We start from the raw sequence: 14,464 nt of genomic DNA, 5'->3' as shown, positions 1-14,464 counted from the left end.
ATGATTTTTAGTAGAATTGCCAGCATTCATGCTAAAAAAACATGCATAAAACTCAAAAATCTTGGAACAAAAGTTAGAGGTGAAAGAATTAAAATACTTGTCCTGATGGGAGTGCAGTTAATTTAAGAAAGAGCTCTCTGAAAAACACTGGAGAAAATGCTAAGAAAAGGAAAAGCAGAATAACAACATTTGCAGATTTGTGCACTCCAAAATACCTTCACCTTACTTTGCTTTTATTTCTTCTGGGAAATTTGTCTTGAATTAGGCAACTTCTAAATTACGTGAGGATTCAGGAATGCTCCCCTTTCACAAAATGCAACCACCTGTTTCTGAGGCTCCTGCCTGGTCCCCTTCATTGCTTTCAGCCTCCCCGCTGCTGCAGAGGCCTCACTGTGCTGGGAAAGATGGCCCCAGACTCGGCCCTGCCCCTGCACTAAACTCACCCTCCCCCGTTCCAGTTCTGAGTTCAGAGGCCACAGTTAGGAAGCTGCTCAACCAAGCGCCACGCTAGTGGAAGTCATAGCTCTCCCCACAGTTGAGATGTCTGCATTTTAATGTTAGCCTTTTGGAAAATAATAGCAATAACAATTAATATGTGTACATTAACTTTCAGTTTACAAAGCTTCTCCCATAAATCACCACTCTCTAAGCCGAAAGTAAGGCAAATGATGAGGACTTCAAACTGGAGGAAACGCTAGGTGGCTCCCAGCAGAGCAGTGAGGAACACAGGCCAACGACGACCATTTTGGAGACGCAGCTATAAAGGTCCTTCAGAATCACACCTGGTCCAACCAGTGTGTCCTGGTGTCCCTCCCTAGGCACAGCAGATCTTGACATCCCAAACAGGAACATCTTTGCAAACAGCCATGTGCACTAGATTGTACTCGATGTATGTTATTTCCACGCCTACTTACATGTTTCCTCTGTTTATCCTCACGCCACACATTAACCACATTTTCGATTTCACTAAATCCTGATCTCTTAAAGAGCAACTTTCTTATAAGGCTGGACACTGTTCCCAGCATACATTTGGGTTTCCTGTAGAGTATATGGTAGACTCATTCACTTTGCAGAACTGAGCCATAGCCAAATGCAACATTCCACTGATAAACTCACTCCAAACTTCATTTTGCTGGCAAAACATGACTTTCTTAGGCATGCTCCATTTCCTCTTTGCTGTATGGAAGCTGGTGTTCTTTTCAGGGTAATCATTACAAAGAAACAGATTTTATCCCTCTACAAGAATTGCTGACTATGCTGCAGTACTGACAACAAGCCACTTGGGACCTGGATGCTGAAGGACCACCTGGGGTCTCTCATTAGCTCTGGGAGCCACAGGGCCCACTCCCTCTTGCCAGGCTCGAAGCATGTGCTTCCAATTCATGCCTGAGCAGATTTAACAATATCTGTCATGAATATTTGCCTTGGACAATGTTATATCTGTGAATGTCAAGGATCTGCTAGTAATTATTCAATGAGGAAAATCAGGCTGGAGCCAACAGCTCAGGAAGATAACAAACTATAATTAATAATAACACAGTATTATTAATTCATCATTAGGTTACAAGGAGCGTAGGAGGTGTCGCTTTGAGTGATTCTCCTGCTGATGAAGGGCTTGGCTCACCACAGCTTCCTTGTCTCCACATGTCAATGGCGGAAGATCTAGGACCCGGGAGGACATCTCAGCCTGCTACAGCGCTTGATTTTTCTCAACCCCATGAAGTTGATGTGACTAGAAAGACCTTGGCCTAAGGCACTGACCTTACTTACCTCCACACTTTATGATAGGGAGTGGCCCAGCATAGAAAGCATTGCCACAATAAACTTGATATTTTCCTAAAGGGTTGTTATATAATAAGGGTATAATTGAGTGAAAACTAGGTATGTGAGGCAGATACACACACTTTACACAATTCCGGAGAAGTGTTGCACGCCTTAGAGCTGAGGAACATGGCAGCCCAGCTTCTGGATAGAGAGGACATTTAGCCTGCATGCACTATTTCAGCCACAGCAGTTGCTCCTGGCTGGTGTCTGTTTTGCTCAGGCCATGTTGGTTGCCACACATTTTGAGTATCATCTCAGCTTCACGAGTACATTAACACTGTGGCCTAAGTAAAAATCATATACTAAACCTGAGTGTCAAAGTGCCAGTGCAGCAGCTTTCCTGTTTCTCTCCCATCTTCTGCAAAAGTAGAAACAGGCTGGAAATAGGGGACTTGGACTGTGCCTTGAGGAGTGGGTTTAATGTGCAGTCTTTCTATGGAAACTCCTCCACAGAGCCACAGCGGGAAATGTTAGGTCCAATTCTGCAAAGCCACACTAGTAGCTTTCACAGGGCTTGGGAGAGAGAACCAGGAAGTGACAATGAGATGTGCAGGCATAACCCCTGGATGCAGAAAGAATAGATGAACATCTGCAGCCAGTACATTCTCCCTTACCTAGAGAATCTTCCCTACTCACCTCCTTGCCCCTTTCGGTTCTATTGACATGGTCACAGTCACAGATAGCAAATGCGGCTAAGTAAGTTGGCATGTGGGGCGTGGTGTAAAAGGTAGTAACAGTCCATTTGCTTCCATTCACATCTTCTTTTTCAGTCTGACCTAGAGAAATTATTTCAGTCCAAATCACTGTAAACCTAAGCAATAAAATCTATCTTTCTAATAACTTGTCAAGTCAATTGTCACCCAGCTACTCCTTTCTAACCACTTTCTTTTTTTTTTTTGAGACAGAGTCTGGCTCTGTTGCCCAGGCTAGAGTGCCGTGGCGTCAGCCTAGCTCACAGCAACCTCAAACTCCTGGGCTCAAGCGATCCTACTGCCTCAGCCTCCCCCATAGCCGGGACTATAGGCATGTGCCACTATGCCTGGCTAATTTTTTCTACGTATTTTTAGTTGTCCAGTTAATTTCTTTCTATTTTTAGTAGAGACAGGGTCTTGCTCTTGCTCAGGCTGGTTTTGAACTCCTGACCTCGAGTGATCCTCCCGCCTCGGCCTCCCAGAGTGCTAGGATTACAGGCGTGAGCCATGGCACCTGGCCCTCCAACTGCTTTCCATAGTCTGTCCAGCAGTTTGGATTTCTCTACCTACCCCTAGATATGAAAACTACATTAGGAAGATCTAAGAACAGCATCTTAGGCCTGAATCAGCATCTTGAGTAATACGGGCTTGACTGAGGGCCAAGTCCATGAACACTGTGAGCTCAGCCCCTGATCTGCCTCCTCTCTCCCACCCACTTCTATGGTTTCCTAGTCCACCCTATTTCTCACAACACTTGATCTAGAGCTGCCCAGGCCCATGGTAGGTCAACAAGGTACAGTTCCACCATTCTCAGGTTTCAGTTAGGTCCTCAGTGGAAGCAATCTGCGGCCTTTAAAGCTGAAATCACAAATTCAAATGCCTACTCAGGCACTTGATGTGAAATGGACCAGTATACACTAATAGGGACTGGTGGGGACCATGGCAGGTCGTGGGGCACAGGCCCAGTCTGCAGGAGGCAGCCTTTTCTTGGCCGTAACTGATCACTGACACATAAGCATTGTAGGTTCAGTGTTGTTAGACCTTCTGAGTTTTCAAGGAAGTAAAAATTTAGATTTTTATGTAAAATCTCTGGATTTTTTTTAAGTCGGAAACTAATTCAATCAAAAGAAAAAAGTCATATGGGTTAAATAAAACACATCTGTCCACCAGATTCAGACTAAGTCCACCAGCTTGTTATCAGTAATGATCAATAGCTGAAGCCAAACTAACGGGCAGGCAGGCTGCCTATGTATTAATGTAAGAATAGTATAATGTTCCCAGCTTCAGTACAAAAAGAATCAGGATTTACCATCTCCAAGATGTGGGTGCTGACACGTGCCCCAGGTGACTGCTCTCCTTAATTATAATAGACTGCAATTACAATACACCACGAACACTGCCTAGAAAAGCTATTGATGTATAAGCTATTACTATATAAACGTATTTCATTCTATTATGTATATAATGAAAAGAAGCATTACTTACCTAGCTTTGGCATGTTGGAAAGGGCCACATAACTTGGATGATGAATAATTGTGATATTAAAAGTTGCCTTTAGAGCTGGCTCATCAAAACAAGGGAAAACATTCCTGGCAAATGTTGGTTCCATTTGAGATGCTAGCAGGGCCCTGAAATACATTTTTGGGAAGACTTCATTTATTTTTATCTCAAATCAATGGAATAAAAAAATATTGAGAGATTATGGTTTCTAAGTAAACCTGGTATGCAGGAAGGAGTTTTCCCCTCATCTTCCTCCCCGCTCTCCCATAGCAAACACACACACAACTCTCACTGCACCACAGAATTCTTGTAAGACCAAAAACTCAAAAGAACTCTTTAATTTTCAACCACAAAATAATATTTGCTTCATTACATCATAAACCTTTAAAACCTTTTACAAACAAAATAGGTACAAATATAGCAAAAACGCAACACCAGTCTTTTGAGAACCAGGTCTTTTTTTAAACTAGGATTGCTTCTTTGGGAATGGTCTGTTGCTTTCATCCTCCACTAATGTGCAAGTCGGTTGAACTTTTTTTTTCTTTTTCTCCCATGTTTCTTCTTCTTCCTAGTTGAAAACTTACAATAAGTTTTATTTTGGACACCCTTGGGCTTAAAAAAAATATGGGTACATGCCAATTGAGCAAAACACTTTCAATTTTATATGGGTAAATTTATCAAATCCCTGCTGCTTCTTCCTCCTTCTCTATGGGAAAATACAAAGAGTGACATTGTCCCACAGTGCACTGGTGATTTATATGGAAAAGCTTAAGGACAAGAATACTCTGAGTAAACAAAAAGATGTCAGGTTCACCCTCTGCAAACACTGCCCAAGTCTGACGAAAGTGTGGGCCCCAGCACACAACTTTCTCCTCCAAATAAACTCGCAGTCTTATGATCCTATTTGCCAAGACTTCCTGACCCGGGAACCTGTCTTTAGATGACAATTGTAGATGCTAAATTCCTTTTTCAGCTAAGGTCCTGAGACGCAAAGTCTCTGATACATTTGCCTTTGCTTCAGGCCCAATTCTTAGATAAATAAAAGGTGAATTTAACAAAGATATCTCGAGAGAGTGTATTCCATCCATTACTCACCTCTGGGAATCCCTCCTTCACCATGATAAGGCCCCTGCTCACACAAAAACTGACACAGGTTTAGGAAGGACACACAGGACAGTGGACACATTCAAAAACCTCTCACAATCAGCTAACGTGAAGTGTCCATAACTTCACTATACTTTACAACAAGCCTGTTTTGCCCTATTTGCTGTTACCCACTTTACTACACTCTGGCTTGCATACACTGGAAAGAGGCCTGTGGGCTCTGACACCAGGCACTTCAGCTGCAAGACCCTGGTCTGCCTACTACCAACTGGGCAATCACAACAGGGCAAGTCACATAATCATGCTAAGCCTCAGTTCCCCCACCTAGAAAATAATGACACCATCTACTTTGCATTGCTGTTTGAGCTTTTATATTATTGGTAACTAAATTTACCAACGATTCACCTTTGAATTCTCTGATATTCCTCACAAATCATTTTTTTTTTTTTTTTTTTTTTTTGAGACAGAGTCTTACTCTTTTGCCCCGGCTAGAGTGCCGTGGCATCAGCCTAGCTCACAGCAACCTCAGATTTCTGGGCTCAAGCAATCCTTCTGCCTCAGCCTTCCAAGTAGCTGGGACTATAGGCATGTGCCACCATGCCCAGGTAATTTTTTTTTCTATATATTTTTAGTTGTCCGATTAATTTCTTTCTATTTTTAGTATAGACGGGGTCTCGCTCTTGCTCAGGCTGGTCTCGAACTCCTGAGCTCAAACAATCCGCCCGCCTCGGCCCCCCAGAGTGCTAGGATTACAGGCGTGAGCCACCACACCCGGCCACAAATCATTCTTGATACAGATGAGCTATAGAAGCAATCAAAGAGGGGTAAGTTACAGGAGGGGTGGAGGGCTGAAATCACCAAGAAAGGTCCCAGGGGTCACAGCTGATCACAAACCGAATAAGAATCATCTTTGTCTCCCCAGTAAGTTTTAAACTACTAGAAGTTAGAGCTGATATATGTTTCTTCTGTATGATTTATAATACTTGGCAAAAATAGGGGTTCATAACAATTGCATATTTGCTCAGACTTGGAGCTACTATAAAATAAGGCAGCTTGATATTAGTATATACAAAAGAATACAAAGTACTTCTGCAGAGTATGTTACACTGGCATTTGTTACGTTGTAGTTTTGGTTGTAGTCTTTAAGGGGGAATGGGACAAAATAGAGAAGATTCAAGCAGTTGACAATACGTTGGAAAGAATATTGAACTGGAAATTCAGCCACCTGATTTCTTGCTCAGGATCTGCGGCGTAGACACAGTTGTGTAACTCTGGGAAAGTTGCTTAAATTTTATAGACATTCATTTGTATAAAATGCAGGGCTGGGGCAAGATGTCTCAGGCCACTTAGAGCTCTAAAACTGTGATTCTAAGAGGGACAGAGATATCCAACAGGATGGAAAAAGAGCTCATGAGGTGGCCATGACTGAGTCATCTAGAGTTGGGAGAAAGTCCCCTTGGGGGTTCATGCATGGCCTTTGGGAGGTCTTGGAACACTCTGAAATTGTAGGACATTTTGTACAAATGTCGGTATATTAGCATGGAAAAGTGTCATACAGAGTGAAAAAGCACACACAATTATATAATACATGTTTATATATTTGGAAAGCCAACAAATGCCTATTGTTTTTGTAACAGAAACTGAGAATATTTTCTCTGCTGTCATGACTTCACAAAGCGCATAAATCTCAAGGATGTTGCAAGGTGGGGAGCAGGGAGAAAATTACACTCTTCAAGGAAGTGGAAAACTTCTATACTATGGGTTCAAAAAGGCTATGAGACACCAGCTTAGAGGGCTACCATTTCAGCAAATCAAACATCAAGCAAGCATCTTTCAATTCCATGATTCAGGTCTGAAAGCCTCTTGGATTTTATTCAACTATTTCCGTCCCTGGTCTTACACAAACAAAGAAAAAGTTAGGGAAAAATCCCAACAACACAAAGCCTTTTGGCTCTCAACCTCAATTGCAAAGGTCAGGGCCAACCAGCAGTACATATGATCTGGTTACGCCACATCTGGGGACCTCGGGTAGCGTTTCTTTCCCATCTCTCTCTGCTTTGCACACCAGCAATCCTGTAAGGATATTCTGACCTCAGAAAATAGAACCATTCACCCCCCTCTCCTCCCTTCAAATCTCACTGAAACATGCTATTATGCTGCCCATTAGGTCTGTGTTTAGAATGGTCAGCTGGTGAGGGAGTTAATTTGGGAAAATCTCTCTCCTAGTGGCTCAGTATTGCAGAACCACATTCCTGCCCTCTTGTCTAGACAGAGAGTTATGGACTCGTCACTTTCTTGTGTTAGAAAAGATCTTTGTGGTCAAGAACCACATGATGTCCTTGAGGAATCAATCTACTACCACACAAAAAAATATCTACTATACCTACTCAGTATATTGCATTCCAAATTATTTTATGAATTCTGTATACCTATAGCTCCAGTTAACAAGAGCTAAATAGCATAGCTGGTCAAGGATTAAGTAAAAGTGTCAGGAAAGTTTTCTCTCCCCTCAATATTTTTACACAATAATACACTCAGGAATAAAAATATTTAGTAGAGCCAGATGTTACACCACTGGACTGTGGTTCAAGGATTGGCTCATGAATAATGTTTGTTTATTACTTGTGTAATAGGATCTGAAAACTGAAGTTTCCACCAAACAAAAGAACATAATAGATGTAAAATTCCAAAGAAAGGTGCCAAATTATTTTATGAAGATTTTCAAAGTAAATGACCTCGAGAACCTTCTCAGCTAGATCAAGAACATAGAAGAAGGGTCAGGGAATGGAGACAAAATAGATCAGAGAAGATATCTCTTGGTGGGTGGAGGGGGAGGGATGCACATTATTTTGCCAAGCCTTCCATGCTCTTAGGGAGTTGGGAGGAGGTGCAACCCTCTCACCCTGGGCTAGAAGGAGAAGATCCCTCAGACAGCAAAAGTGTTTCCTGAGGCTGAGAGGCTTAGAAGCCCAACTCACTTTTGAGAAAGCTGAAATTGACAGGGTTGCCAGTGTCTAACTCCTACCAGGTGGGAGTCTAAAAGCCAAGAGAATGGCTGACTGCTTTGGAGGCATAGCCAGAAAAGTGCTGCTGCCTTGGGATTCATGTAAGTCCCAGGCAAGGGATCTATGAGTGTTCCTTGGAAGAACTGTGGGCCTTGAGACACAGAGTGAGCCAGTATGGGAACTATCTTGGGTTCACCCAACAGAGCCACCTGGAGGAGGCTGAGGAGCTTGGAGATGCACTACTCTATGTGCAGGGGATGAGGAAGGAGTCACAGGGACCATGAGAACACAGAAATAAGAGAAGCATCCTACAGGGGGGAGGGAATAGTAGGAGAAAACAGAAAAACTCTGAAGAGTCCTGGAAAATGACATCATTTCAAGGGGAAAAGGCATCTGCAAGACCAGAGTTAAGATCAAATGACAAGAGTATTCGTTCAAGTAAGAAGTGTCCTATGGGTCACCTCTCCTTGTCATTCCAGTCCCACTGGACCCTTCTAGGGTCAAAACAGCAGCCATCAAGATGGTCAGAGAGGACTAGAAATATGAGGTGGAGAAAGAAAAAGGACCACTACCCCTACCTTACTGCAGGCTTCCAGCCTGAAGCCAGCCTAAGAGTGGGGAAGTGAGGATGGAGGAAGAAGAGGGGGATTTAACAGTAAATTAAGCATAAAGTTTTGAGTATTACACAGGACTGGATTTTCTAATTTTTATATCTACTATGTTTGTGACTTAGACTGTGGATCTTCTGTCACCTAAGAATAAGCCAGAAATTATGGACTGCTAGAGTCCTCATGCAGGAGCAGGGACGATTACCCCATACGCTAAATTTCCCACTGTAAAAGGACAATGGGAAAAACAAAGTTGCATTTTCACTTAATTATGAGGTGTACTTTTTCAATATACTAGTTATGCTCATTTTGAAAAGATACAGAATCTTAATCTTTGGTGAGCAAAACCATCTCTCAGAGAGAACTGCTGAGCTACATGAAATACGTGAGTTTGACCCCTTTATAGGATAATGCAATGAGCTCTTCCCTCTGTCACACCAATAACATCATGTGTCTGGCACTTGAGTCCCCTGACCTTGTTTTCAGACTTCCAAATTCTTTCCTAGTATTGCTTAAATTTCTTTCTTATGTGTCATACCCTAAGTACCATGCCAGGTTTCCTAGCATAAACAGCAACAGCAAGGAAGTCTTTTTCAATTCTCTTTTTACTTCATCTATACCTGCACAAGTTGATTGATTTTGATCATGCTGCTTTTACCTTTATTTGTCCCCCCAAAAGAACTTAATTTATCAAACTATTTCACATTTTCCTCTCTTGATCATTCTATTTTCATTTCTCTAAATATCTTCCATTCCCTTTTATAAAGGAGAATGATAGGATCAAAAATGCAAGAAGTAATTCCTAAAGGAATCTTTGGACAAGATGACCTTGGAGAGTCCCACCATCTTAATATACAGATGTGAATGCTGACTCCCTGGGGGTTTATGCAACTGACCAGACAACCGATCTGTGGCAGAGGACCAGAATCAGGGCTCCAGCTCTCGAGCCTGGGGTCCTTTCCAATGCACTGTCTACTTTGAAATACATAATGTAAGAAATACCAAAAGCAAGCTATCATGTCATGAATTTGACCAAAAATTAACTTTATAATTAATAGCATTTGCATATCTAGAGATGATGAGACTTCTGTTTTCCACCATGAGGGAATAACATAGGCTGGAATTAGCCTTCTGCTGAAAACAACTAAAAAACCTCACAAAATATATGAAACAAGTATTTTCAGGTATTAGACAACCGGAAGCACAGGATTATAATCTCCCAGAGAAGAGACGCAAACAAGGAGAACTCACAATCACCTGTTTCTCTGCCTGGAAGCAATTCCTAAACTTCAGCACAGGAAAGGGGAACTGAAACAGAGTCCAGTGGTCTCACTGAGTTGAGGAGACAGACATTAGAATTCAGGGAGGCCTAGACAGCTAGAATTTACAGACTAGAGTATAAGGAAGAGGTAACTTCGCAAAGAAAGACCTCCAGAAATCTGCATAGGATTCCCCTTAAGTCTTTGGTCAAATATTAATCTGTCCTTTATAGGGTCAGGAAAATAAAAGCTATTGGGGAAAAACCAAGTACTCAGGTAAGATGAGCAATTCCCAGAGCTCACATAGTGCTAGGAGTTGTTTGAATTCCCACAAACCAGAGTATTTAAAATGTCCAGAATATATGGATTATTCAACAGAGGGAGACCAGAAGAAGGGTAATTCCTGAGAAGTAAGCTAAAGTAGCCCTAAAGGCTGCTGTGGGGCCCAAAGAGCTTAAAACACAAGCCTCAAGAGGACTGGACAAGGATGAAGAGGATCCCCAAGTCACTTAAGCTGCTATCCACAAAACTCCAACATTCTTTAAGCAATATAACAAAATTCAGCACTTGATAACAAACAAATTTAAATGTCAGGCACTCAATAAAAAATGAGAAAATGCCCAAATATTTGGAAATAAAATAGCACAGTTCTAAACAATCCATGAGTCAATGAAGAAATCAAAATGGAACTTAGAAGGAATTTGAACTTAATGAAAATGAAAAAACAAAATAACATGATCCGTGACATGCCACTAAAGCAAGAGTTGTTGAGAAATTTATAACACTAAATGACTTTATTAGAAAAGAAGGATCTTAATGACCGTGTGTCAATCTTAAGAATACAAAAAAGTAAATGAAATAAAGCCCAAAGTAAGAAGAAGAGAGGAAAAAATAAAGATCAAAATATAAATCACTGAAATAAGAAATAGGACAATGATAGAGAAAACCAATGAAGCCAAAAATTGGCTCTATAAGAAAATTAATACAACATATAAATCTCTAAGCAGACTGATCTAACTTACTGAATATTAGAAGTAGAAGAAACCTGTGACAGTCCCACTCTTTTAATTTACATATGTAAAAGCTGAAGCAACTAATTAGACAATTAGTAAATGGTAGGGCAGGACCAGACCAGGGCTCTAGCTCCCAAAGAAAGAAGACACAAATTGCCAATATCAGGAATGAAAGAGGTTATGTCACTACAGAGTTTACAGGTATTAAAAGAATCATAGGAAATATTTTGAACAACTTTATACTTATAAATTTGACAGCTTAGTTTAAATGAATAAGTTCCTTGAAAGACACAAACTACCGAAGCTCACTCATAAGAAATAGATAACCTAAATAGCCCTATAGCTATTAAATAAATTTAACTTGTAGTTAAAAAACATTCCACAAAGAACTTCCAGTCCTAGGTGACTTCACTAGTGAAATTCAACCAGGCATTTAAGGAAGAAACAGTACCAGTTTTACACAAATTCTTTCTGAAAATTAAAAAAGAGGGAATATTTCTGAACTCATTCTTTGAAGCCAGTATTACTCTGATACCAAAACCAGACAAAGACATGGTAAGAAAACAAGTCAATATCTCTCATGAACAGAATAAAAATTCTGAATAAAATTTCAGCAAATCAAATCTAACAAAATTTAAAAAGGCTAGCTAATACATAAATACCAAGTAGGATTTATCCCAGAAATTCAAGATGGTTTACAACTAGAAAATCAATGTAATTTATATTAATAAACTAAAGAAGAAAAACCATATGATCATCTCAACAGATGCAGAATAAGTACTTGAAAAAAATCTGACATCTGCTCAAGGAGCCAAGATGGCAGATGAGACAAGCCGCCAGTCAGAGTGTCTCTGCAAAAAAGACAGATTTTGGAAGAAAGTGAAAAAAATAAACTAGCAGAAAAATATAGATTGGGTGAGGGTCGGAAGGAAGGGTGCCTGAAACTACAGGAGACTCCACGGGAAGACAGTGCGGAGGAGAACTGGAAGGAGAAAGGTCCACAAGAGGCTTGGAGACCAGCGACAAGGGTAGGTGGAGCAGATAACTTTCCCCTCCCTTGCATCTCAGAGTGTTGGTGGGCTCCTGAGCGTTTGGAGAGACCTGCCATCACCAGCCCAAAGACGGCTGCCGCCAGTTAGCAGCGGCCACTTGCAGACAGGACACCAGGCTCCAAGCTCCGTCGGGGCACCTCCCTGTGCACAGACCCGAGCCTATCGGCAGACGCCACAGTGCTCCATTCTCTCCTTCCACTTCCGTACCCGTGGGTGCCCAGAGAGACAATTTAGCCATCACAGGGAAGCATCTCCAAGGAACGGGACCTTTCCTTTTGGGGCCCTACAGCAGACTGAGGGGTACTCAGACTGCAAGCTCCCTACCCGCCAACCCTCCCAGGTGCTGCTTGACTGGGGACTCCAGGAGAGTGGGGCAAATCCCAAGGTGGAGTGAAATAGATCCAGCTTGGGCAACCTGTAGGTGATTCGAGACCATCACCCCTCCCCCTGGCAGGGTCAGGGATTGATGTCCAGCGCCCAGGGGACAGGCCTGCAGACCAGACCCCGTACACCCAGGTCATGATCGCATTGCCCCCGGGCACAGAAGGGAGATTTGTGAAAGAGCCTACTGAGGAGTGTGTGCCTTCAGGGGGCAGATCAGCGTGCCTGAGCGGCAACCCTCCTCACAAAAGAAGGCTGTGCACCCAGCTCAGGCTGTGATCCTGGGCAGAGAACCTCCCAGGCCATGTCATACCCAGGGGAGATCCATGGGACTGAGGGCCCGCTTGCTGGCAGAGGCCTGGGAGAGGCAACGGAGAGGGGAAGAGTGGAGGGGAGCAAGACCTGCTTCAGAGTGCGGGTCTCGGACAGCCCCACCCCCCAAGCCCAGACTTTCAGCTGAGTGGAGCCATTTCAGCCCATCCTGGCAGCTTTGCACTGAAGCAAAGAACAGACCTTTGAACCCTGCTAACAGCAGTTGTGGAGCCTGAAGGCAGGCTTACACAACCCAGCCCCACCCAGACTCACTCCTGGTCCTGCCCCCACTGAGGTGGAGAATAAGGACACACCTGGAAGGCCCAGGGCCCCACCCACCACCCGAGGCACAAGAGGGCCTCTCTAGAGGAACAAGAGCTGGATACAGGACCCAAAAACAGCACTGCAGCTCGCTCCTCCCAGCAAGTGCCACCTACTGACAGGGAGGTCATTCTGGACACCCTTTTACTTCATCTACAGATTCATTATAAAGGGTGTGGTCGAATCTCACCCACAAACACCACTGGCTCAGAGACTAAACAGGGCATGTCATTATCCAAACGAAAATCTAAAGGCAAGAAGGAACAACTGATGCAAATGGGAAGGAACCAGTGAAAGAACTCCGGAAGTATGAAAAATCAAATGGAAAGCACACCTCCAAAGAGGAACACCAGCTCCCTAGCAATTGACATTAACCAAACTCAGAACACTAAAATGACAGAAGAAAAATTTCAAACATGGCTTGTAAGAAAATCAATGATATGCAAGAAAAAATGGATAACCACTACAAGGAAACCACAAAAAAAAAATCCAGGATTTGGAAGAAAAATTCACTAAAGAAATTGAAATATTAAAGAAAAATCATACCGATCTCCTGGAAATGAAGGACTTATTCAGGGAACTACAAAACACAGTGGAAAGCCTCAAGAACAGAGTAGATCAAACAGAAGAAAGAATCTCAGAGATTGAAGACAACTTCTTCCAATTAAATAAGTCAGTCACAGAGATCAAACAGAAAATTAAGAGAAAAGAAATAAGCCTACAAGAAATGTGGGATTATGTGAAAAAAACCGAACCTGAGGGCGATAGGGGTTCCGGAAGGTGAAGAAGAAAACACTCAAGGGCTGGATAAACTATTTGAAGAATTAATAGAAGAGAATTTCCCGGGTCTTGCTAAAAATCTGAATATACAGGTACAAGAAGCTCAACGGACCCCAGGGAGATTCAATGCAATAGGAAGACACCACGTCATGCAGTCATCAGATTGAACAAAATAGCCACTAAAGAGGCCCTTCTACGAGCTGTAAGATGAAAGAAACAAGTAACATACAAAGGAAAACCCATCAGAATAACTCCAGATTTCTCAACTGAAACCCTGCAAGCAAGAAGAGACTGGGGCCCCATTCTCACTCTTCTGAAACAGAATAATGCCCAGCCTAGAATCTTGTACCCTGCAAAACTAAGTTTCATATATGAAGGAGAAATAAAGATATTCTCAGATAAGCAAAGACTGAGGGAATTCATCAAGACAAGACCAGCTCTCCAAGAAGTACTCAAACCAGAATTACACAAGGATAAGCACAATAAACACTCTTGAATGTAAAACCACTCAAAAGTTAAAGATGAAAGGCTAGATCCACAATGGCTCAAGAGAGAAAACAAAGCAACAAAATGCAACCCAACTGAATGAACAGTAATTCAACCCACTTATCAG

The 14,464-nt window shown here is 42.3% G+C and overlaps 1 protein-coding gene across 1 annotated transcript in view; it reads right to left on the bottom strand.

The window, feature by feature from the left end:
* LVRN (laeverin) overlaps positions 1-14,464 on the bottom strand; it is a 47,031-nt gene that overhangs the window by 16,334 nt on the left and 16,233 nt on the right. The window contains exons 2-3 of the mRNA XM_012659526.1: positions 4,002-4,144; positions 2,461-2,600 (exon numbers count right to left, since the gene is read on the bottom strand). Of these exons, the coding sequence (XP_012514980.1) occupies positions 2,461-2,600; positions 4,002-4,144 (283 nt within the window). The remainder of the gene's footprint in view (positions 1-2,460; positions 2,601-4,001; positions 4,145-14,464) is intronic.

The sequence above is a fragment of the Propithecus coquereli genome, unplaced genomic scaffold, assembly GCF_000956105.1.
Source record: "Propithecus coquereli isolate 6110/MARCELLA unplaced genomic scaffold, Pcoq_1.0 Scaffold62, whole genome shotgun sequence".
NCBI classification, from domain to species: domain Eukaryota; kingdom Metazoa; phylum Chordata; class Mammalia; order Primates; family Indriidae; genus Propithecus; species Propithecus coquereli.
This window is presented reverse-complemented; position numbering and strand designations above follow the sequence as displayed.